Here is a 26,696-nt window from a genome sequence, read left to right as displayed (position 1 = left end):
GCGGCCATGTGTGTGTGTGTGTGTGTGTGTGTGTGTGTGTGTGTGTGTGTGTGTGTGTGTGTGTGTGTGTGTGTGTGTGTGTGTGCGTGTGCGTGTGTGTGTGTGTGTGTGAGAGAGAGTATGTCTGTGTATATGTAACCACTGATTGACAGAACAGGCTCCCAGAGAAAGAAAAAAGAAAAGAGAGAGAGAGAGAGAGAGAGAGAGAGAGAGAGAGAGAGAGAGAGAGAGAGAGAGAGAGAGAGAGAGAGAGAGAGAGAGAGAGAGAGAGAGAAGAGGGCCTGAGAGGTCAAGAAAGAACAGAATGTCCAGGGAGGATCCAGCCCTCCCTTCATCTATCTCTCTCCCTCCTCCTCTCTCTCTGTTATATTTACAATGCCCTTCATGTTATGTTATTACGTTGTTAGACTATATGAAATGTTGTGATACTTCAGGAACATTCCTATTACAACAGTAATGTACTGTACTAATACACATTAAATACACTATATGACACCATTATATATGGCAAGGAAACCACACCCACATTGTCCAGACTCCACCCATTTCCCTCTCACGATGGCCCCTCCCTCTCCTCTCCTCTCCTCTTCTCTTCTCCTACATTCTTCCTCCTTTTCATTTTTGGTCCTCTGTTGAATTCCTTCATTCAAGTTGGCTGCCAGATGGGATGAGTTTCAGATTTTTTAAGGCAACAGAAAATCTGAGGTTTGGAAGCGGAGGAGAAGAGGAGAGAGGAGAGGAGAGGAGAGGAGAAGAAAGAAGAGGAGAAGAGGGGAGAGGAGAGGATAGGATAGGAGAAGATAAGAGGAGAGGAGGAGAAGAGGGGAGATGAAAGGAGGAGAGGGGAGGGGAGGGAGAGGTTAATAAGCAGGTTACTATTAATCTCCACATCCCTCTCGTTACTCCTAGCAGCCTGAAAAGGAGGAGGAGGAGGAGCAGAAGGAACAGGAGAGGAGATGTCAATTGATGTGTTTATTAGGTTCCATTCAGATCAGTCCAGTGCATTGCAGTTCTATTCCCAAGCCTGTAGGCTGCACTGTCTATCTGCTTGTCCACCTGTTTAGAAGTCTGACCGTTTGTCCATCTATCTGTCAACTGGTCCTACTGTCTGTCTGTCTGTTTTTCTCACACCAGTGTGATTTCCACCTCCTCAGTTTTGGGGGTCTTGTTGTGTTGTCTACGAGGCTGCTGTTTGGGGGGCGGGGGGGCGGCACGGACCTGAGGAAGAGACACAGAGATTAACATCAGTAGCAGGAACATGCAATACCAGGCAAAACAAGACACTGGATCTGCTGTATGCTAATATCAAGGAGGTATACAGTTACACCCCCTTCCCTCCATGGCCAATCAGACCACAATCTGGTGAAGTTTGTACCAGCATACTGGCCTATTATCCAGCAGCTGGAGAACTAATGGCTGTAGAACTCAAGAACTATTATATTAAGTGTGTCTGACTCTTAACCACCAAAACCTGCACGGACTACAACGTATGACGTATATCATGCCAGTTAGGGTACAGACCCTCACCTGCACCTTGTACTGTTTAATTTTCTCACATTTCTTATATTCAGAGATAATCATATTGCTTCCACTGTTTATTTTTCTTGTATTGTTATATTCAGATTACATTTTATTGCCTATATTTATGTTTCTCTAGTATTACAAGATTCAAGATTCAAGAGGTTTATTTGTCACATACATACCAGGGCATACAGTGAAATGCAGGTGGTCATGCCTGCATCGATTGTGCAATAATACTAATAATAAAATAGACATAAAAAAACAGGTAATAAGAAGACATAAGATGTGCATGATAAAAATAGACATGCTAAATTCCTGAGAAGGCACTGGGTCCTATGTACACTACTATACAGTATACAATTTTAACTCCGTCATTATGCATATTTTTTTTATACTTACTATATCTAAACTATACTACCGTAAATCCTCAAATATAGGACGGGTCTTCTATTTACCTCAGCTGCAAGAGCACCAGGCCTTCATTAGAGAGAGGCTTATATAAGAGGCAGGCCTTAATTTAAAAAAAATTACACTCATGGACATAATCCCTTAATTTTCAGACTTTTATTGCATTATTATTATTATTATTATTGTAACTGAGGGGTACAATTCCCTGACTGTATTGATAAGTATGGTATCATTAAACCACTACCGCTTTATGTACTTTAATTACTGGCCATACAGTACATGATATATAAATATGATGAACACTTCCCACAATGAATCGGTTCCACACAAAGTGGTAATTAAGTATTTATTGCAGCAAAAGGTACATAATATACTTCTCTATTTTACTTTGGATGCGCTTATAAGGCAAAGGAATGTGCGTAGGCAAATCAATAATGAATGTCCATTCTCTGGTTACGCAGGAGGTAATTATACAACCTGAATCTTAGGGAATTATATCTATGGTACACTAGTAATATATAGCGGGAGATACTGGAAGGGTCCCCCCGGTTGTAAGCCAGCAGGGGTAGAGGATCTGTCGGTAGTAGAGAGTCTGGTCAACGATGACTAAGGAGACTCCAAGTACAGGAGACGGTGCAATAGTCTCTTGATCCACAGACGAATACAGCTGTTCTCCGTAGACTGTAGCTCCACAGTGAAGAAAGCTAGCCGGCCTCAGGCTCTCTGAGGCGCAGACTCGACGTGGCTCCTCACAGGGTAAATCCCACACATGTAGGCGTCGGCGATTCTCCGCTCCATATCACAGGACCAAAACAAATATAATCCAGCCGCAAAGGGCTATGTAGTCGTCGGGTAGATTAATCCAGTGTACATGTCCACACGGTTCTCGTCTAGGTCTCCTCGGGTGAAAGCGCCATGAAAGCAGCCCAGCCTGGATAAGCACTCTAGCTGATACGAGGAAGCGTTGGTGATGCTGGTCACTGTAGAACTTTAGCCGCACGATACACTATACACAAATAGACTATTACTGACTTAATAGAAATATGTCGCACTCGACGGTATAGCGCCAAACTCTGACAATTCAGTTATTAATTCACACGCGGTCTCAATGCTCTATTTGGGGCCAAACAGGCCATACTTCACCGCACGGAGTATCGTGGGTGAGGCTTCAACTTATTGGGTAACTCTACTTCTGTATTCACCTGCGCCATATTTATATGCACGGCGAACAATCTAGTGCCAACCTCATTTCTGTCTCGTATTCCTGGGCAAGGCCGGGCATGTACAGACATGTCTTGACGGTAGCCTTGAACCTGACTCTGGAGGCATGGCCCTGGCGCCTGTGGACCGCTGTCCAATAGGAGAATGAAACATCATGGTCCGTACTAGGCTAAAGGGATATTCCGTGTATATGTACAAGGAATATACAAGGGATATCAAACGATATACAAATACTATGCAATATATATCAATCAATAAATATATATATTCGGTTTAATCTGATCCTTTGTAACAGCCGCCTCCTAATTAGTCCCACCTAATTAGCTAAGCAGAGACAGATTAACCGCACTGTCCACTACTCAATGTCTGTTGTGAGGGGTCGGGCAGTTCACAAAGTCATGGGGTCATGGTCGTCATCGATAGTATCGGGGAGCCTTGGCAGTTCTATTAGCCTCGCCACGGGTCAGGTGTAGATCCGTCCTTGGACGAGCACTTCGGCTGCTCGGACCTTTCCGTCGGCACCGGTGATCACTTTGCTTACGCGGCCAGCCGGCCACATAGCTCGGGGTAGTGACTGGTCGATAATCATGACGACTGTCCCTTCTGTCAAATTGTCTCTCTCTTTCACCCATTTCTGGCGGGTCTGTAGAGACGGTAGATAGTGGAGTAGGAAGCTGTTCCAAAACTTGTCAGCCAATACTTGACTGTACCTCCACATTCTTCGGCCGTTCGCTTCTTCAGGCCTGTACATTGTCTGTGGTAGCGCGGGGTCCAGCCGCCCCATCAAGAGTGTGTTGGGGGTGACTGGGTCGACATCTGCTACATCACTTGAGACGTAACCGAGGGGCTTTGAGTTCAATACTCCCTCGATCTCCGTGAGGACTGTCATTAGGACTTCTTCCACCACGGTCTGGGCCCCAAGCACGGCGTACAGGGCTGTCTTTATTGAACGTACTTCTCGTTCCCAAGTTCCACCGAAGTGAGGTGCGTTCGGGGGATTAAACTGGAAGTCAATCTGGGATGGAGCGAGGTGGGTCTTAAGTTCTGGGCCCATAGCTTGGAAGCTCTCTCTCAGCTCTCTTTCTCCGCCTTTGAAGTTTGTCCCATGATCAGACAATAATATAGACGGTTTGCCTTTCCGCGATGTGAATCTTCGGAAGGCCATAAGGAATGAGTCTGTGCTCATGGTTGGAAGGAGTTCTATATGCATCGCTCGGGTGGTCATGCATTTGAATACAATACCCCACCGCTTCTCGGTTCCTCTTCCTTTCTTTATATACAGCGGGCCGAAACAGTCCATACCGGTGGAGTGAAAAGGCTTGTCACCGAGTCGGAGGCGACAGGGAGGTAGGTCAGCCATCCGGGGTATACTGGGCTGCGCTCGCCACTTACGACAGTCTAGACAGGTTCGCTGGAAGCGCCGCACTGCTTCTCTCCCTTGCAGTATCCAATAACGACGTCTGATCTCCGCGAAGACTCTCTCTGCCCCGGCGTGATGCACATCCTCGTTGTATTTCTTTATGATCAGCTCTGTGACCTTGTGTCGGCTGTTTAAGACTATCAGGTACTTGACGTCATCCGGTAAGTCTGGAGCTCTCCGCAGACGACCACCCACTCTGATGAGACCATGGGCGTCGCTCTCGGGGGCTAGGTGGAGCAGTCTGCTGTCTGATGGGACGGGCTTTGCTCCCTGTAGACAGTCTAGCTCATCGGGGAACGAGTCTCTCTGGGCTCGTTGTAGTAGAAGAAGTTCTGCTTCTTCGTAGTCAGCTGCTGTAATGTCAGTAGTGAGCTGAACCTCTGGGTGGTGCCACAGGAATGTCTTTAGCTGCGCACTCTCTAGGGTGAGGCAATCGTCTATGTCGGGGTCTGTGGAGACGAGTGTGTTCAATCCACAGAACATAGATTTCTTGTTTTCGGCCTCCTCTTTACTCGCTTCCCGTGGGGTGGGTGTAGGCCACTCTTCTTCCGGGAGCTTGAGGAACTCTGGCCCGTCACTGTATAGGTTGTGACGGGTGAGGTCATCCAGGGACATTCCCCGGGTGATGACGTCAGCTGGGTTGTGTTTTGTGTCCACATACCTCCAGCTTGCTACTTCTGTTAAATCTTGAATCTCTGTGACTCTGACTCCCACGAAGACCTTGTATCTGCACGAATCAGACCGGATCCATGTGAGTACTGTCGTGGAGTCTGACCACAAGATTGTTCTTTGCACCGGAATGGTGAGTTCACGTTGGATTAACGTGGCGAGTTGCGCTCCTGCTAGGGCTGCGCAGAGCTCTAGACGCGGGATAGATTGTTGCTTTCGTGGTGCTATTCTTGAGCGAGCCAGGATGAAAGCAGTATGTATTTCTCCTCTCTCCTCTCGGGCACGCAAGTAGGCCACCGAACCGTAGGCTACTTCGGAGGCGTCGCTGAAGACGTGCAGGTCCATCTGGCACGTCTCCGGCCTCACTGTGGGTGGGAAGTAGCTGCAGCATATGTTGACACCTGGGAGTGAGCTGAGTTCCGTCTCCCACTCTCTCCATGTGGATGCAAGGTGTTCGGGTATGGGGTCGTCCCAGCCCTGGTCCTTGTCCCATAACGCTCTTACAATCATCTTTGCCCTGGTGGTGTAAGGTAGAATACATCCCAACGGGTCATATTGTCTGGCGAGTGTTCTGTATACACTCCGTCTGGTGGTCGGTAGTGCAGTCGACCTTCCCTGCTCCTTGGTCAGGGGTGTGTGTTTATAATGGAGCGAGTCTGTTTTGAAGCGCCAGACTAGTCCTAATGTCATTTCTTGGGCTTCTCCTGGGATGGTCGCCATCCAGGTCTCGCTGCTTGCTGCCTTGTCCTCGGGGGAGAGGCTGCGCAATACTTGCGGGTCGCTGCTGGCCCACTGCCTGAGATCAAAGCCGCCTTTGATCAGGGAGGCGCGGAGCTTGAGTAGAAGGGCCTCGGCTTCTTCTGGCGTCGAGACGCTTTGCAGACAGTTGTCCATGTAGAAACTATTTCCTACACTTTGTCGGACCTCTTCATCAGCTGCTGGGTCCTCTGCGACGTGCTTTTGCAGTGCAAACGTAGCACAGCATGGGCTGCATGTGGTTCCGAAAGGGAGGACTTCCCATTGATAGATGGCTGGTTGCTCATCCCCGATCCTCTCTCTCCATAGGAACCGCAGCAGGGGCTTGTCCTCCTCCACTAGTCTCACCTGCAGGAACATCCCTTTGATGGTGGCTGATGGCCACCTTGTCTTGGCGGAAACGTAGTAACACGCCTAGTAGAGAGGGGCCGAGTGTTGGGCCGGGCAAGAGCTCTTTATTCAGATTTTGTGATCCGATCTGGTAGCTGCAGTTGAACACAATACGATCCTTGCCGTTGTGGTGGACTTTGTGGTGCGGCATGTACCATGATTCGGTCGTCTGATCGGCCTCTTTAATGTCAATTTTCTTTATGTGTCCCGCTGTGATTAGCTTGTTAATCTCAGCGCGGTACACCGTCTCTTGAGCGGGGTCTCTGGCTAGGCGCCGCTCTGTGTTCAATAGATACCGCTCCGTCGCTTCTTTTGGGGCGTGGAAGGTAGGCATACCCTCTCACCTCAGGAGTGGAGTTGCGTATCTCATCACTCCGTTGACTTTGACTCTCTTTGTCCCCTGCTCGAGGAGGGCTATAGCGTAAATGTCTTCCTTGGAACGAATGTCTTTCTTTTCGTTCTTAAAGGGCATTGTCTCTAGTGTCCATAGCCTCTCGACATGCTGTAGGAGGGTGGTGTCTTCTTCTGTCACTCTGGAGTGGAGGCAGTTAGTGGCTGCTGTTCGGTTAAGAGACTTAGCGAGGGGGCCTTGTAATGTCCATCCTAGGCGGGTCTCGACTGCTGCAGGACAGCCTCTGGGCCCTGTGTGGACCCGGTCTATCGGGACGATGAGGTCTGCATGGTCGGAGCCTATCAGCAGGGTCAGGGTGGCACCGTCTATGAGCGGTATAGGTAGTTGACGCAGGTGCACATATTTATCCATCAGCTTGGCGATGGGGTAGGTGTACTGCGACAGGCCTATTTCTTGGCTGGTGAAAGCATTAGTAATCCTATACCGTCTCTCTGGCTGCCCGCTTGCTGCGATAGTGAAGGAGACATTCTCGCCCTTTATCGTCTTTAGATCTCTTCTTATTGTCCGAATCGTCATCTGGTTTTCGCTCCCCCGCAGCCCCAGCTGGGCCGCAGCGGACGCGAGGAGAAGGGTCTTCTCTGACCCGTCGTCAAGGACGGCGTAAGTCTCCATGACCTTATCTTGGTAACTCAGTGTTACGCGGACCACCTTTAAGAGCACCCGGGCGCCCCCGCTGCTGGCGGGGTCAATGTACATAACACTTGCCTTTGTGCTGCTTGAGGGTGCAGGCTTTCTTCTGTTACTGTCGTGTAGGACATCTAGGTGGGCTCCGTCACACCAATTACACCTCTTCTTTAAGCGGCAATCGGCTGCCATGTGACTGCGCGCACATCGGTAACAGCGTCGGTTGGACTTTATCCATTGACTCACCTCGTCGGCGGTCATCTTCTTGAACGTGTCACATTGTGACAACCAGTGTTCCTTTTCGCAGTACGGGCACACCATCTTCCACTTCTCTTTCATCGAGGGGGTACTGTGGTTCTTGCTGCTCGGTACTGATTCTGATTGGTGCATGACGGTCACCAATCTGCGGCCATCGTTTGCTCTCCTAGGTCCCTCTCTGGAGCTTGGGGTGCTCCGCATGAACGTATCCAACCGTAGGCTGTTGACTTCTCTGGCCAGGAAGTCGGCTAGGTCTAGGAGGGATGGCTCGGGACCGTTAGGATCACGGTGGTCTCTTTGCCGCCTGAAGCGCTCTTGTCGGGCGGGCGGAAGCTTCTCTAAAATCCTCTCGACATTAGAGTTTGCGTACAGTTCGTGCATACCCTTTTCTCTTTGCGCCCCCAGCATCCCTACCAGGGATTGTACCTTGATAGACAGGTCATCTAGTGAGCGATTGTCTGTGGCTGGGGGTAGGCGGTCAATATGCCTTATCTCTTGTATTACGTAGTCCCATATGCGTCCATATCTTTGGTCGAGTGCTGCTAGAGCCGCTGTGTATGGGGTAGTAGAGGTGGCATAGGCCAGCGCTATATTGTGCGCTCGGGGCACCTTGAGGTGCTTCAGTAGGTTAGCATACTTGTACGGTTCATCAGCTACATCGGACATCATTGTCTCTAAGCACATTCGTAGCTCCGTGTACTGTGCTCTGTTCTCGTGGGTGAAGTCCGGAAACGTCGGTGTGCCAATGTATGATGCCATGGATGGCTGGCACATCGGTGAGCGTTGGAAGAGAGGCCTCCTAGGCGAGTCTCCTCTTACGCCTCTTGGTGGGCTGGTACCTGCTGGGTACCATGGCCCGCGTATCCAGGTGCTGTTCCTCGGGGCTGGTCGTGCGTCAAGCTCACCCGTGAATTGAGTCGGGGGTCTGTAGCGCAGAGCCGCGGGGGTAGAGCCTGGGCTGTACTGGACCTCCTGGTCCTGTGGAGTACTGTGCTGCTGTCGGGCTTGACTCTCCTCCTCTCCCTCTTCTTCTTCCTCTGGCAGGTCCTCTAGATCCTGTAGTCGTCTATTTAGCCTCTCCGCGGTGTAGACCGTTTCTTCCTTGTAGCTGGGTCTCACTTGGACCGGTCGGGGAAGGGGTTCGGAGGGGGGTATAGGCTCTCTCTGGTGGTCGGGCTCAGGGTCGCTTGATCGGGTAGGGGAGGGTGCCCTTGACCCTTGTCTTGACGAGGCCCTGGAACCCCGTGCGGAGGGAGGGGGTGTTGCCCTGGTGATCAGCTGCTCCATTATCTGCGCTTGTAATCGGTCGCGCTCGGCTTCGCGCTTGGTGAGAGCGAGGTCGCGCTCTGCTTCTCTTTGGGCACCGGCAGCGGCGCGCTGGGCTTCGGCGGCGGCGCGCTGGGCTTCGGCCCGGTCCCTTACCATATTCTCTTCCGTCTGAAGGCGTCTAATCTCTAGACGTATACGATCTTCGTCGCTCCGTTGCTGCGCCTGAAGGCGTTCTCTTTCCATGGAAGAATGTTCGCGCTCACTAAGCGTCTGTGCTTGGAGTCGATCGCGCTCTGTTGAGGCTGCTAGGCTGGCGAGGAATGCCTGTGCCAGCATCTTGTCCGCCTCGCTGGGGGAAGACGCTGGTTGAGGTGATCCGCTCCTGGCAGTACTCGTTGGAGATCTGTTCTCCTGTGGCGAGTCCTGGAGATCCATCTCCGGGGTGCTCTCCTCTTCTTGTAGCGGGTAGAGTTCCATCCCTGGAGAGCTGTCTTTATCCTGGAGCTCTCCGGGGACTACTTCTTCGGTCTTGGCGGGGGGTAAAGTCATGTCGGGTCCCTCCTGGTCCCTACCGTGAGCTTGGTCAGTTACGTTAGAACCCACTAGGGCCTCTATTGGCGGGGTAGCCTGGTCGATAGGGTCGGACATAATTTTACTATCTACTTTTTCCGCGTTTACCGTCTGTAGAAAGCTAGGTAGTATATTGGCAACGTAATCCTCTAAGTGCTGAGGTGTCTGCCGTCTACGCTGCGGGCGATCTACTTTAGGAGAACCGTTTTGTGGAGTGTTCATCATAGGCCATGTCAATATTAATACCACTATATTAATATTACACTAGTTACCCTCCGGCTCGAAGGACCAATTGTAACTGAGGGGTACAATTCCCTGACTGTATTGATAAGTATGGTATCATTAAACCACTACCGCTTTATGTACTTTAATTACTGGCCATACAGTACATGATATATAAATATGATGAACACTTCCCACAATGAATCGGTTCCACACAAAGTGGTAATTAAGTATTTATTGCAGCAAAAGGTACATAATATACTTCTCTATTTTACTTTGGATGCGCTTATAAGGCAAAGGAATGTGCGTAGGCAAATCAATAATGAATGTCCATTCTCTGGTTACGCAGGAGGTAATTATACAACCTGAATCTTAGGGAATTATATCTATGGTACACTAGTAATATATAGCGGGAGATACTGGAAGGGTCCCCCCGGTTGTAAGCCAGCAGGGGTAGAGGATCTGTCGGTAGTAGAGAGTCTGGTCAACGATGACTAAGGAGACTCCAAGTACAGGAGACGGTGCAATAGTCTCTTGATCCACAGACGAATACAGCTGTTCTCCGTAGACTGTAGCTCCACAGTGAAGAAAGCTAGCCGGCCTCAGGCTCTCTGAGGCGCAGACTCGACGTGGCTCCTCACAGGGTAAATCCCACACATGTAGGCGTCGGCGATTCTCCGCTCCATAAATCACAGGACCAAAACAAATATAATCCAGCCGCAAAGGGCTATGTAGTCGTCGGGTAGATTAATCCAGTGTACATGTCCACACGGTTCTCGTCTAGGTCTCCTCGGGTGAAAGCGCCATGAAAGCAGCCCAGCCTGGATAAGCACTCTAGCTGATACGAGGAAGCGTTGGTGATGCTGGTCACTGTAGAACTTTAGCCGCACGATACACTATACACAAATAGACTATTACTGACTTAATAGAAATATGTCGCACTCGACGGTATAGCGCCAAACTCTGACAATTCAGTTATTAATTCGCACGCGGTCTCAATGCTCTATTTGGGGCCAAACAGGCCATACTTCACCGCACGGAGTATCGTGGGTGAGGCTTCAACTTATTGGGTAACTCTACTTCTGTATTCACCTGCGCCATATTTATATGCACGGCGAACAATCTAGTGCCAACCTCATTTCTGTCTCGTATTCCTGGGCAAGGCCGGGCATGTACAGACATGTCTTGACGGTAGCCTTGAACCTGACTCTGGAGGCATGGCCCTGGCGCCTGTGGACCGCTGTCCAATAGGAGAATGAAACATCATGGTCCGTACTAGGCTAAAGGGATATTCCGTGTATATGTACAAGGAATATACAAGGGATATCAAACGATATACAAATACTATGCAATATATATCAATCAATAAATATATATATTCGGTTTAATCTGATCCTATGTAACAATTATTATTATTATTATTATTATTATTATTATTATTATTATTATTATTATTATTATTATTATTATTATTATTATTATTATTATTATTATTATTATTATTATTATTATTATTATTATTATTATTATTATTATTATTATTATTATTATTATTATTATTATTATTATTATTATTATTAATTTTTTTTAATACGTACATTGTCTGTCTACATTTATTTAGACTAGCATTGGTATTTAAATATTGAGTGCAGTTGAGTAATTGTGGGATTAACGTAATTCACACACTGAAGTTGGAACTGTCTATACTAGGGTCCGGGTACGGTTTAGCGTGTGGTACCTTCTCGACTTCCTCAGCCGAATCGAGTTGTTTACATGTAGTAGCTTTAGCTACTAACGTTATCATAGCATCATGGTCTGTAATGTGTCAACTGGACAACGCCAGCCTCGTCTGCCAACGCCATATAGATAGCGAACGTTAACGTTTGCAAACAAAGTCAACGTCATCCAGCTGACACCACAGATCTAGATATTATGACAACGTTAGCTAGCGGCTAGCGCTAAAGCTAACCAGAGGGAAACGTTAATGTACGGTAGTCAGTGTAGCGGGAGGCAGCACTTGATTTCCATTGGCAAGAGTTTATCTCATTCTATATCACGGCACGAAAAATAAAAAAAATACTATTTTTTGCGACCTTATATTAGAGACCGGCCTGTGTTTGTCTAAATGCATCAACCCCCCCCCCCCCCCATTATAAGAGGCCCCTCCTTTATCGGGGGTCCCTCCTCTATTTGAGGATTTACGGTATACAAGAACCACATCTGTTCTTTCCTTAAAGTGACCTTTATATTCCTCATTCCTTTAAAGTGACTTTTACATTTAGTTTAAAGTGACATTTAGTTTAAAGCGATTGCAACGAGCGACGCAACGAGAACAGAGAGACTACGGCTCAGCTTCTTCCCCCAGGCCATCAGAACACTGAACTCTCCACACACAAGTACACATGAGAGCACACACACACACACACACACACACACACACACACACACACACACACACACACACACACACACACATGCTGCAACCGCTTTAAACAATCACTTTAAACAAAATGTCACTATAAATAATGGAAAAGTCACTTTAAAGGAATGAGGAATATAAAAGTCACTTTACGGAAAGAACAGATGTGGCTCTTGTAATGTATAGTATAGTTTCGATATATTAAGTATAACATAATGACGGAGTTAAAATTGTATATTGTATAGTAGTGTACTATGCATGGCTATATTTATAATGCACATCTTATGTCTTACCTGTTTTTTTCTATGTCTATTTTATTATTGTATTATTGCACAATCGATGCGGGCATGACCACCCGCATTTCACTGTATGCCCTGGTATGTATGTGACAAATAAACCTCTTGATTCTTGATTCTTGAATTCATTTTTCATTCAGTTCTTGATTACCTGTGTACATTTGTTTATAACATTATTTATTTATTTAGATGTATACAAGTATTTATGATTTTATGTTCTATCAGATGATAATGTTACTGTATCCTGATAAATGCTGCTGTTCTGTATCATTAGGGGATCCGCTTGGCATCACTCATGCACTCCCTCGCGTACGTGCACGCGCACTGAATAAATTCCACAAATGTACCTTTAATACCAGTATTAGTCTGACCACACCCCTCATCAGCTTACCTTCATAAGCAGGTGTGTGGTCACCTGCTCTCCTCCTTCTCGCTTTCACCACAAGGAAGTGCCCGGTAGTACCCCACTTGACGTGTTGTTAGTTGAAAAGAGTTGTGACGAGTTTACATTGTGCTTAATTTTTTCTTCTCTCATATCTGTTGTAAAGAAAAAGTTTGGGTCATAATGTATTCCGCGGAGAGTAGACCCGCTAGACCTACTCTTCACCAGCGGTTCTCCATTCCCGCCTCCGTCGTGCGTTTTGGTGCTGGGCTGTTGCCGCTTTCATGGTTGCCGACCCAGCCAAGGAGACAGCCAATGGATAGTTTGCCTCTCCGAAGAGCCGAGGAGTCGATGGCCTGATCTCGACTCTGGTTCTTCTGGTTCCGGGGAATCGTCCGTTGGTGAACGGGGGGTTGTCTTGGAGCCAGAGGATTTGCGACGCAAACTTTTCGCGTCTGCCCGTTCACGTCGCAAGATGGTAGCATGCAGACGCGAACGGCCTGGGTTTGGGGAACTGCTGGAGACCAGCGAGGATGCGTCCGGCTCTGGATTTCCGATGGAAACTGAGGACTTCATGGAAGAGGTGGACGGATTCTTGTATGATGGTCCCGTGGAGGAGAGTATCCCTCCTCAGGAGACCCCGGAGGGGGGAGAAATGGCTCCATGGGGCTCCCTGTTCGAGGATGTCGAGGAACCACCTTGGCCTCATCAGCAGGATGCCCTACTGTCGGCCACATCAGACTGTGGCTCCTTAACCAGTCGCAGCCTGCTGCATGTGAGGGATGCGGGGTCGGTGGAGGAAGGTCCGCAGGGGGAACTGCAGGCTTTGTTTCCCGAGCTCATGGCGGTAGCCGCCGCCGCAAACGGCGTGCCGCTGCCGCTGCCATTGCCTGCACCTGTCCCTGATGATCTCATAGGTCATCCCTGGCAGCGTCGCCCAGTGAGAGGGGTGGACGTTGTCTACCCATTTTTCCCCTCAATGGGGGCCTATGTTCGTCGGGGTCAGGCGGTGTCCAACATCATGGGACTAACTCCCACCTACGTACCAGTTACGCGGGTGTCGGGGTCAGTCAAAGGTATGGGGGAGGGCGTGCCTCGGCTTGACAGTCCGATGGCCGCTCTCCTCTGTCCGGATATGGTGTGGGAACCCCTATGCAAGCCGGTCCTCCAGGGGAAATCGGCTAGGCGATTGGCTTATTGGGGTGACCAGTCATTTATCGCTGGTACACAATCGCTGGCTGCGGCGTCTAACATCGCCCACCTGGCTAGATTTGTATCGGGGATCATGACGGGCGGCACGGATCTGAACGAGGTAAAATGCGATCAGATCACCCAGGCTGCAGGAGCTGTCCTGCACCTTTCCCAGGTGCTGGCCATAGCCATGGGGAAAGTGCGCGCCCTGGCTACCCTGGGCCAGCGTCATCTTTGGCTGGAGCAGGCCCGTGTGCCGGAACGGAAGAGAGCCCCTCTTCTGACGGCCGCCCTCTCCGACGCTGGTCTGTTCGGGAAGGCCCTGCGGTTGATGACCTCGACATGCAGAGAGATGGCAGAGGAGAGATCCATCCTCCAACCCCATTTTCCGCCTCCCGTCCTTGCCGGTGGAGTCAGAAGGCTTCCGCGACGTCGAGCTGTCTCCGTCGCCGCTACCACTGCCTCCGCCGCCGCTGCTGGCCCTTCCAAGAGGGCCAGGAGAAGAGACGGCGCTTCTGCCACCGCCGGCCCATCCACGACCGGAGGAGACGGTAGGGAACGTCGTGACCAGCAGACAGTAACCTACCGTCCCTCCGGGGCTCCTCGGGGTGGCAAGACTCGAGCGGCGCGAGGTGGCAGACGCCGCTGAGTGACTTTTCCCCTCTGTATCCCCTCTCTTTTACACCCTCCCCGGCCCCTCTATGATTTTGTGCCTTAAAAAAACATTATAAATAAAATAGTTCCCCGACATAAGGGGGGCTATGTTTTGGCCGAACAAACTGTGTGTTTCTTCAACAATTCATATGGTGGGGTTGTGTAAATATGAATCTGCACTTTTACGTTGTGAGATGAGTCGTGTTGTGTTACGAGGTTAAGCAAGGTCTGCAACGTACACTCAGTAATAGGTTCTATTAGCTTGATGCTCCACATGCAGGTAGAAACTGGTGTTATTCCATTGCTTGAACTAAGTATATGTGTCTCACAATGCTGTGTTGTTTAGTTGCAGTAATACTCGTACACGCACATTCCACGGCCTAGCCGTTACTCTCGGTCAGCGTTTTTTGCTATGTACGACATAGTCAACGGGTGTAGGATTCACACACATGCGACTTGTTTTTTGTTGTAAATCCTGTTCACATTTTGTGGGTAGCGGGCATTGTATTAGCTTATGCTATGCATTGCATTCTACCGGAGGTTTTCAAAATGACTACGGTTGTTTTTCTGTGTGTAGGGAACGAAGTGTGTTTTCGTGAGGGGGTGTCGAATAAACCCCTCCTTTCCCACTTGATTGGTTTAGGGGATTTTTTATCTTATCTGCTGAGCCAGTCAGGGCCGAGCCGGTGGGACGTCTTGGCAGGGGGGGGGGTTATCCTGCCAACTCATATTACAAGACAGGAGCCGGCAGGATTCCCCGCCCGTTGTAGCGGTGTTGCTATGACGACGCCTTCCATGAGTTACGGTGTCTTAAAGGTGTCGAGTTAGGGCGTAGGGCTCACGGTTCTGCTACGCCCGATTTATGTGTAAACTTGAGTCGGTTGGTCACATGACTCACAGTTGGCATATCTTTTTCATGACTATAAACTCATGTGGGAAGGTGTTTCTGGGAGGGTCTGGTCTTACACTCTGATTAAAAAGAGTGACTGGATTTGAAATCATGTGAAAACGGGTTTTTTACTCCCAGCTGTGCAGTTGGTTCATACGGGTGATGCTTTTTCCTTATTATTATAAGGAGTTGGATGTGTCTATATGAATTGGAAATGGGGGTTCCTGATGAAAACAAGACTAACGTCTTTCTCAGGTCTGCCTCCCCTTAACCAATTGTGTGTATTGCGCCGTACTGGGTTGTACCCTTTCTGCAATCTGTTGGGTAAAGTTTTCATTCATTCATTCATGGAGTTGATTGCATCTCGCCCCTCTTGTCGTTCCCCTGGGCGTCTTGGGGATTCAATAAGATGGTCTAAATAGCCTATTGTTGATGTGGGTATGTCAAAACGCACACATAGTGCTAGCTCAGGATGTTCTGTTGGACGTTGGCTGACTGGCGCGCCTTGATTGCTTGGGGTTAAAACAGCGTTTTTTTATGAAGCAATTAGGATGGGGGTTTTTTCCTCTTCCGACACCCTGTGTGGTTGTCGATGGGTTCCCGTTCATATCAGGGGATGATGACGGAATGGATCTGAGCATAGGGGGAAGGGTCTCACGCCCTGGGGGTGGGCCGCCGGGCGCGGTTTGCACCGAAACGTCTGGGTGGTGCCTTCTTTTTATGTTTTAAGGTCAACACGCATATCTGCCCCTTCTCCTGGAGTTGGCATGTCGGCGTGGTTAGGGCACGGGACTGGTTCTGGTCGCGCTGGTCCGGATCAGTTAAACCCGTTGTCCGCCGGGGATGCAGATCTGCTGTTCTGGTACCCTGAGGGACTTGGGCTTTTTTCAGGGGGAAAAATACTAGGTCGGTCCGGGTGTCACAGGGTTGAGCGCTATGGAACCCTTGTTGGGTACATTGTATTCTACACTGTCGTAATGGCTTACGGCCGTGCCAACCTGTACGCGCCCGATCTCGTCGGATCTCGGCCGCCATGCAGGTTGGTCTTGGTTGATACTTGGTTGGGTGACCTCCTGGGAATACCATTTTTTACGCTCTTCTCTTACGCGTAGCGAAGAGGGGCCTTGGGGTGGTTTTGGCCTCCTCGGGGGACCCTGTGCTCCCCGTATCACCGGGCCCGGTCCGGGGTAATGTTTCGTTGACCCGTAGGCCCGGGATAACCCTGTTGGAAACTGGAACGCGGGCTGCGGCAGTGCCGCAGGTGTGTTTTGGGGGTTTTTCCTGAGGGGTTATGGGACCAACCACTGCATAGGGTAACACCTGGGTGGTTGGTTCTCTGGTGTGTTGCTGCAGTGTCAACTCCCGGGTTCACCGGTTGAGGGTGCCCCTGCACGTTCATGACGTCTGCCAATCGTGTCAGCCTTCTCTGTGGAGGCTTGGTCATGCAACAACGCCAGCATACGCCCCTTCCGCCGGGGAGGCTGTGTTCAGCTGTCCTTTCTGGCGCCTGTCTCGTCCGCAGTCTCCAGGCTAGGGTTAACAGCCTGTTGCCTGGTCTTTTTCCCCGGTGCACTGCCTGCTTCCGTTGGTTAACTCTTGTGTGTTTACGGCCATGCTGTCTGCCTGTTACAGGGCCAGTGTGCCAGACGGTGTACTGTTGGGGAGGACAGGGCCCGCTCGGCTGAGGGGCCTTTGTCCGAATACGCTGGCGATGTGGGGGCCGGGGTCACTAAGTGCCCACCTGGTGGGGTCTTGATGCTGGCATCATGGACTTCTCCGGGCCCCCATTCCAGGGAGTCCAGTCCTTTTGGTGGGTCTGGGTCTTCCTTCGCGCTCCGCTGCTACGGCCTTGCCACGAGGTTGGGTTTGCCCTTGACCCCGTGATTCTGGGGGCAGTAACGAGGTTGTTTCCCTCCGTTCGTTCCCGGGTGGCATGCGGGTTGTGCGTGTGTGTAGTCGTGGGGTCAAGCCACGGTCTGCTCACCCTGTGCGTTGAGTTGCTTGAGTGCCTCTTCGCACGGTCGGGTCCGTCGCCCTCCCGGTAGACCTCTAATAGGGGGGGTGCCCTCCATTAGGGGGGGTCGGGGGGCTCGGCCCTCCCTGTTCTGTTGGTTGTGGGGGGCCTTCAGCGGGGTGTATTTGTCGGCCAGTGGCTCCGCTTGGCCTCCCTTTGTGCATGAGTGATGCCAAGCGGATCCCCTAATGATACAGAACGTTAGGTTATGACTATAACCAAGTTCTGTTAATTAGGGGTGACGCTTGGCATCCGACGGCCGCTGCAGCCCTTGACCTCACCTTGTGGTGAAAGCTTGGGAAGGAGGAGAGCAGGTGACCACACACCTGCTTATGAAGGTAAGCTGATGAGGGGTGTGGTCAGACTAATACTGGTATTAAAGGTACATTTGTGGAATTTATTCAGTGCGCGTGCACGTACGCGAGGGAGTGCATGAGTGATGCCAAGCGTCACCCCTAATTAACAGAACTTGGTTATAGTCATAACCTAACGTTAAGTGCCATACAACCATTTAATTTTCCATTAGGTGTTTTTTGTTCGTTTTTGATTTATAAGTGCAGAGACAGAGTTAAATAAATGTTCATTCAAGTTCATGAATTCTGTCTCATCAAATTAAATTGTTGTATTGTATCAGATGCAAAATGCAAATAAGTAAATATGGCATTATATATCAGAGGTGAGTAAGAAAATGAGAAAATATTGATGGTTAAGAATGAGACTGAATAATGACATCACACAATAGTCTAATGATTAGACTGTTTTGTGATGTCATTACTCATTAGTATTAGACTCTAATCCTAATGAGATATTCCTCTAAATATGACTTCAAAAACTGACACAATTTCAGGAAAAGAGTCAAAAAAGGTCAGAATCAGTGCCCTTTGGTTTGATTGATTGGTTGAAAATTGTATTAACAGATTGCAGAATGGGTACAATACAGTACAGCTCAATACACACAATTGTTAAGGGGATGCAGATCAGAGAAAGACTTTCATCTTGTTTACATCAGGGTCCCCCATTTTCAATTCATCATAACATATATGAGATACATGACATACAGATAGACAGTACTGCTACATCTATACATTTATAACATACCAGATTTACAAATGTACAAAGATTTACAAATACAGAGTCTAAAAAAGAGAGTATATACATTTGACGAAGAAACTGTACATTGGTACAAGGGCACTTTGGCAGGGAATGATAGGTTATGTATATAACCTAGTTATATAAGTACTGGCTAAGCGTCCCGCTCTTATGTCATACCAAGATATACCTCATCTCCTAGTACCTACTGTACTACATAACGAAAAACTAAAGACCCTTGCACTTGACCAGGCCCCGCCCGGCGCCCCAGTGACTTACTATAAGACACTGGGCGTGGTCACCACTCACCCTTCCTCGGGAAGAGTTTTCCATCAGAAAAAAAACCCCAAGGGACCTCAGGGCACGCTAAGAGCGGGACGCTTAGCCAGTACTCATATAACGTTATATACTCGTACTGGCATTGCGTCCCGCTCTTATGCCATACCGAGATATGGGGTAAAGCGGACGCGAGGCCCGACAAATGTACCCCCTGAGGACCCATAAGCGTCTATGCCAAATACAACGCAGTTCGGTTTCCGGGTTCCTCTGATTGGCCACGACGCCCACGTGACCCCGCGCTAGCACGCCCCCTTATCCATGCCTGCCGCTACGCCGCCCCAGCTCCTCTGTGTGTTGGCAGAGCGTGTTCTCAGTTTCCTCAATTTATACGCATGGAAGTATTGACTACGCCATAACGAATCATTAAAAAAATATACCGTTAACTGGAATATGTTGTTTCTTTACACATATGTTGGATTATGTAATTGGTTTGTCATGACAAACCAAAAAAATCGCTATTTTACATCAGGGTGAACGCTGTTGGTAACACCACCCACTTCAATGACAGAGCTCTTGACTCAGAGTGGCGTTGCGCGTGATGCGCGACAATATTATAAAATACAATATTATAAAGCACTTAGCAGCACTTAGCGCTTTAAACTTACCAGAACTTTAGCACGCGGAGGCGGAAACAGGCTTCGACAGCGACTTTAGAAGCGGCTGATTAAACAAGACGAAAGCGAAATACGAAAGTGAAAGTCAAGTCGTTGCCACTCATAGCAAATATGAGAGCTCTGTAGCGATTTTATTGGTTTGTCATGACAAACCAATTACATAATCCAACATATGTGTAAAGAAACAACATATTCCAGTTATATTCCAGTTAACGGTATATTTTTTTAATGATTCGTTACGGCATAGTCAATACTTCCATGCGTATAAATTGAGGAAACTGAGAACACACAGGGACCTCTGCCGCTCTGCCGCGTGCTGAAACACACAGAGGAGCTTGGCGCGGCGTAGCGGCAGGCGTGGATAAGGGGGCGTGCTAGCGCGGGGTCACGTGGGCGTCGTGGCCAATCAGAGGAACCCGGAAACCGAACTGCGTTGTATTTGGCATAGACGTGACCCGTAAGCCCACATCAGGGGGGAGGGGAGTCCCGTCACCCCTCCTTCCTAGTGAAGAGGGGGCAGCAGTCAACTCCACCCAAGTGCGAAAAAGAGGGAACTAGAAACCTGCAAACGCACAGCACAGGCGGTACCACGTGTGACACAACACCTTGTGGTCCACACCCACACACCCCTGCTAAACCACCGAAAGGCGGGAAGCAGGGGAGGTTCCAGACCTCAGAACCGCCTGGGAGACAGAACCCCCAGTCATGTCCATGAGGTAAAACCTTACGAAGGGACCCGGGGAGGACCATGAGGCCGCAGCACAGATGTCCTCCACAGAGGCCCCTCCTAACAGAGCGGCAGAGGCCGCCACTCCACGAGTGGAGTGCGCCCTGACACCCCCAGGGGGGGCCAGCCCAGCCAACGTGTAGCAAAGGGCAATGCCCTCGCACAACCAATGGGACAGGCGCTGTTTCGACAGTGCCTTACCAGCGCGAGAGCCACCGTAACAGACAAAAAGCCGATCGGTAGCCCTGAGGTCCTGAGTCCGACTGAGGTAAACCCCCAAAGCCCGGACCGGACACGACAGGTGAAGGCTCGCCTCTAACTCACCAGCGTGAGGAGGCGGATGAAACGCCTGAACCACAATATCCCTGGAGCGAAAAGAACTCCGGATATTTTTTGGCACGAAGACTGGATTAGGCCTCAGAGTTGCACCGCTATTGACACGAATAGACAGGCACTCAGGCCGCACCGAGAGAGCACAGAGCTCACCCACGCGCTTAGCGGAGGTGATGGCCAGCAGGAAAGCAGTCTTGAAGACAGCTGTTCCAAGGTGCCTGCTCAAGAGGCTCAAACGGGGCCTCGGACAACCGGCCGAGGACCAATTGAAGGTCCCAACTCGGAGACAGAGAACGTTTCACCGACTTAAGGCGCCGAGCGCCAAGCAGGAAACGCTTCACAAGAGGGTGGCCTTACAAAATACGTCACCTACCCGCGTAAACCGCGATAGTGGAGGGAGCATGCACGTTCCGGATGGTGTCAACCACAGAAGGATCCATCCTCTCCAGACTCACCCTCTCACCAGCCAAACCATCAATGTACCCGCCCCAACAACTGACCTAACAGACCTGCCTGACTATGTCCGGACGTAATCCCCACTCGTCAGGGTGAGGACCGCCCCGTGACATCACACCTGTACCCACATTCACCTTGCCGGGGATGTGGAGAGCCCTCAGGCTGCGCAGATGGAGAACGCCCATAGTCAGCCGCCCGCCGCCCGGTGCAGACGGGGGGAGCGTACTCCTCCCTATCTGTCGATATACGACGCTGACGTCGTATTGTCCGTCCTGATCAAACACCGTTTGAGGACCAGAAGGACCGCCTTCAATACCAACACATTGAACGTAGCGCAGACCGGGCAGCATGGCTTGTCAGCTGCCCCCTACTGCGTTGGCCGGACGCGTCTCCAGTGAGGGAGGCGTCGGTGAAAAACGTGACGTGTGACAGCCTACTGCCCATAGGGACCCCCCTGGTGAGGATCCCAGGCCCTCCCCAGGTGGCGAGGTCTCCCAGTACTGACACGGGAACCTTAGCCGCTTCCACTTGCCTCTCACCGGGTCTATTTCCATACTGGAAAAAAACCACCTCCGTAACCTCCTCCTGGGGTGAAGAAGAGGCCAAGAGGGACCACGGAATGAGCAGATGCCATCATACCGAGCAGGCGTATCACGGACAGCGCCGTAACCGTCGATAACACGCTCTGAGAGGGATGCCCATAGCACTCCACCCGTTGACTGGGAAGAGGAGTACTCTACTTCCAGTCTACAGCAAACCCCAGGCTGGTAGGAATTCCACCACCTGCCTGGTATGAGACCTGACGATCCACCTTGACTGCCAAGGACCAGAACGTCATCAGGGCAGAATACACTTCGTAACCCTTGACGACGCAGAGGCCCCAGTGCGGCCTCCACGCACTTGGTGAAGATGCGGGGAGCCAGAGAAAAACCGAACGGCAGCCTCTGGTACTCATACGCTAAACCCTGCAAAGGAAGCGTAGGTAAGCCCTAGGATGGAAGATCGGGGATGCGAATACGCATCCTACAGGTCTATGTAGGAGAACCAGGCCCCCATCTGACAGTGTTCAACAGGTAGGAGATGATCCAAAAAATGCTGAACCTTCCCATGGGACAGGTCCAGCATGGGTCTGACACCCCCCCCCCCTCCCGATTTCTCGGGCACCAGAGAATACCGGGAGGAAAACGCCACGACGATGGCTTGCTTCGTCCACAGAGATTGGATCTCGTTGACCAGAGCTGTCACTGCTGGTGACCCTGACAATAGGGTCTGTACCAAACCTGAAAACGGGTGGGGTTGTGTAAATACAAGTCCCCGCCTCAGCGTTCTCTCCATCCACTTCGACATATGGCACTGCTGAAGCCATATGTGATGATACTCCCAGAGCGCACCCGCCGCCATTCGGCGCTGGTCCGCAAGGAACTGTAGATAGGCGGCCCGGTCCCTCCCGCTGTGCGTAGCCAACTCTGAATCCGCCAACCGTGCGGGCAGGGCGTTCCGTGGAATTGGGACAACGGTCCCTGATACAACCCACGAGGCAATCGCACCCAAGGGGGGCCCCCCGACAGAAAGGGCCGGTTTGATACGGGGGAAGCTGACATCAAACTAGGTGACAAAAGCTCCCCCACTGAACACCCCTCCAGAACATGCTGAGTTGTTCTGCAGCTGGACATGCAAGGTGTGAGGCCCCCATGGGTTCCTACACACCGTAGCCCTGCAGTGATATTACTACCACCCAAATCACGCGCGCCTGCGAGACCACTGCCAATCTTTCAGGAGTGGGAGGCACCAACATGATACCCGGCCTGGCGAAGGCGAGGTCGGGGAAGCCCGCACTGTTTGCCTCAAAAAGGTCTCGAGCCCCCCTGCTGACAAAACTTGTAATTGACAGACGTAACACCAGGTTCAACCAAACACAGCTTATGGTGTGGGAGCCGCTTGACAGCACAACATTCTCATGGACAGACCCAGGCTCAGCCATCAACTGGGTGTCAGCCCCTGTCCCCATGAGAAGCGAAACGTGGGGCCGAATGCGCTTCAACGAAGGCTCGAGGCCCGCAGCCAAAGGAAACAAATCAGAGCCCCTTTTCCGCTGGTGTTGGGGGAGGGAGTGATCGAAGAGCGGGCTGCTCGCGGCAGGACGGCGACGGTTTCTCAGACCGTGCTCATCCAATATGGCCGATCCCTTGGCCGCCAAGGCTGTCGGCCTTGTGGACACCTGTTGACTCAACGCCCAGGGTACCTCTGGCGGGGGAAACATGGCCACTTGTCGAGGGCCTCGCCACAGCCGCTGGTGAGGCCGTGCTCTCACCTCTGGCTGCGCGGCGTGAGGCGGTGTGGGGCCTAGGTCCAATACCGCCCGCGCTCCAGCGGAAGACCAAAGATCCTCTGCGGAGAGGGGAGCCCTGAGGAGGGAACATTTCTTTTTAACTTCTCACCCCCTCAAAGGGAGACTAATCCAACCAAGATGTCTGTAAACAAGCGTTGACAGCATCCTAGCCCTCCCTGCGGTTATAGCTTGCGTTGGTCAAAGCTAATAACATCAACAACCTCGCGCGATGTTTCGACGTCGGCTGGCCCTCATGGCCCCGCCACCAGACACCATTTTTGACAGAAAAAAAACAGCAATGCGAACAAGGTTACTAATCGCTGCTAATTCTATACCGTGGCGGTACAGGCTTAACACAGCCCACCAGCCACCCACCGGGCCGACCCACCTCATGGTGTCAGCCGGGCGGGGCACTGTTTCAACATGCCAGAGGCAAAGGACTGATGCCACCTGCTTCATAAACACTGAGCACCAGCGGTGGTTGCAACCAGCAACCTCCACTGTGGTGTGCATCTATGAAGGGGTTAATGAATAAATGAACTAAAAACACCACCAATACACTGTAGAATGGGCTAGCCCATACACACAACGTTAAGGGGATGCGGACCAGAGAACCCAGTCCTGCATACCATTCATAATATTCACAACAAGCACACCAGCCCTAGACCTCAGCCCATTCACCCATGAACAGGTAAACAAGCCCGCGCAATACTCCCAACAGTAAACACCGATTGACCGTCAGCATGAATGGTTAAGAGGAGGGAAGACTTTAGACAGACATCCCTCAGCGGGGAAACAAGCAGTATTATTAACACCAGCGTTAATGCCTGATGGCACAGATCCTACCTGAGTGCGAGTTAGCTCGATAGCTACACATCGCACGTCGTCCCTCGAAGTGCTGCCAAGACGAGGAAACACCAGGATAGACCCGAAGCGGAGATGCATCGAAATGCATCCATCTGCAGGGCCGCAGAACCCATATGAGCGCCGTTGGAAACATGCCGAAGACTCCAGGGGCTGGCAAATCTCCGGCATTGTTCAATTTCTCTTTACACTTCATACTCGCTATCACTAGTTACACAGGGTGCAAAGCAGCCGCCATGATGGAAAACGAAAAAGAGGAAGGGTGAGTGGTGACCACGCCCGGTGTCTTATAGTAAGTCACTGGGGCGGGGCCTGGTCAAGTGCAAGGGTGTTTAGTTTTTCGTTATGTAGTACAGTAGGTACTAGGAGATGAGGTATATCTCGGTATGGCATAAGAGCGGGATGTGATGCCAGTACGAGTATATAACTGGACACACATTGGGAATTTAACTCTTGACCTCCTGGTTATGAGATGGTTTCTGTACCCACCAAGCTGCCCTGGGATACTTTGTTGTGTTTGAGACGTAACACTACTAACCGGACGGAACTTCCCAGGACCACTCTCTGGAGTAAAATGTGACGGAGGAAAGCCTGGAGACACTGGACTTCTACCAGAACTATGGCCTAGAGAGAGAGAGAGAGAGAGAGAGAGAGAGAGAGAGAGAGAGAGAGAGAGAGAGAGAGAGAGAGAGAGAGAGAGAGAGAGAGAGAGAGAGAGAGAGAGAGAGAGAGAGAGAGAGAGAGAGAGAGAGAAGAGAGAGAGAGAGAGAGAGAGAGAGAGAGAGAGAGAGAGAGAGAGAGAGAGAGAGAGAGAGAGAGAGAGAGAGAGAGAGAGAGAGAGAGAGAGAGAGTAATGTAACTGATGATGTTTCACAGTAGATAAGACCTTCAGAGTAATGTGCATAGCACTGCATGGTGTGTGTATGTGTGTCTTACTGTGCCCAGTAGGGGGTCCTTGGTGGGGGACAGGCAGCTTGTGGTCTCCGTTTAGGGCAGCAGAGGGCGAGCGGGGGAGGGGAGGGGGGTTGGACGTCTCGGGGGTGATGGGAGCCTGGTTGCACAGAGGGAGGGGGAGCACGGATGATGACATCATCTGAGATGGAGAGATCTGAGGGTAGGAAGGAGAGAGAGGGAGAGAGAGAGAGAGAGAAAAAGAGAGAAATAGGGAGGGAGAATGAGATGAGGAGGGAGGGGGGAGAGAGGAGGGAGAGAGAGATGGAGAGGAGGAGAGAAAGGAAGGGAGATGGAGAGAGAGAGGGAGAGAGGAGGGAGAGAGAGATGCAGAGGAGGAGAGAGAGGAAGGGAGAAGGAGAGAGAGGGAGAGAAGGGGTATGTGATTGACAGACATTCCTGGTGAATCAAGTGTTTCTGGTTCAGATTTGAATGCATCATGTCAATGGTTTTTGACACAATAATGTGTCAGACTCTTGCTCTATTGTTGTGAAAGTGACAAATCAGATTGACACTTAGTTTAGTGTTTTGTGAATAATTACAGTAACTAAACTAACTACATAAACTACAGTAACTGAACTAACTACAGTAACTAAACTAACTACAGTAACTACAGTAACTAAACTAACTACATAAACTACATTAACTACAGAAACTACAGTAACTAAACTAACTCAAGTTCAAGTTCAAGTTCTTTAATAGTTGTCATACAGAAGTACAGAATACTTTCATACAAAATGCTTCTTACTGTTACGCTCCAGAGACTGTGCTAGACAAGATAGTATCAAATAACATAATAACATAATATAGCATGAATTTAGAAGAAGAAAATGAGATCACAGTGTTCGGTATAGACATATGTACAATGTTCTGAGTTACCATATAATATACAATACACAATACTATGCAGTGTACTAATGTACAGTACTATCTAGTGCAAAGCAGAAATGGGATGAGGTACAATTTTAGGTACAATTTACAGTAAGGTGTACGAGTTGTAGTGCAATCCTTCATCCATAAATATAAAGTGTGGGGAGTGGGTGCTACAGTGTGTTTGTTTAAAGTGGGTGTGTGCTATAAAGTGTGTGGAGTGGGTGCTACAGTGTGTTTGTTTAAAGTGAGTGTGTGCGTGTGGATGTGTGTGCTATGTGCGTTTGGTGGTTGTTGTTGTGTAGTGTTCATTCATTGTTCGTTTAGCAGCCTGAATGGCTGGGGATAGAAGCTACTTCTGAGTCTTTCTGTGCTCGCCTTGAGACTCCTGTATCGCTTGCCTGTCCGCAGCAGTTCGAAGAGGCAGTTGTTCGGGTGACTGGAGTCTTTAATGATTCTCTTAGCCTTGCCCTTGCAACGCTTGTAGTAAATGTTCTGGAGGGTGGGGAGCCCCCTCCAATTGTGCGTTCGGCTGAACG

The 26,696-nt window shown here is 50.1% G+C and overlaps 1 protein-coding gene across 2 annotated transcripts in view; it reads right to left on the bottom strand.

Annotated features, from left to right (window-relative positions):
• Positions 1-961: 961 nt before the first annotated feature.
• The window catches only part of fchsd2 (FCH and double SH3 domains 2), a 376,153-nt gene continuing 350,418 nt past the window's right edge, over positions 962-26,696 (bottom strand). For both annotated transcript variants that reach the window (XM_084325412.1, XM_084325413.1), the window contains 3 exons: positions 25,273-25,444; positions 24,875-24,960; positions 962-1,218 (listed from right to left, as the gene is read on the bottom strand). In XM_084325412.1, coding sequence (XP_084181538.1) covers positions 1,126-1,218; positions 24,875-24,960; positions 25,273-25,444 — 351 coding nt within the window. In that variant the 3' untranslated portion in view covers positions 962-1,125. The remainder of the gene's footprint in view (positions 1,219-24,874; positions 24,961-25,272; positions 25,445-26,696) is intronic.

Source organism: Notolepis coatsorum, assembly GCF_963971535.1.
Source record: "Notolepis coatsorum genome assembly, chromosome: 1".
NCBI classification, from domain to species: Eukaryota; Metazoa; Chordata; class Actinopteri; order Aulopiformes; family Paralepididae; genus Notolepis; species Notolepis coatsorum.
The sequence above is the reverse complement of the archived record's forward strand: the minus strand, read 5'-3'. Positions and strand labels throughout refer to the sequence as shown.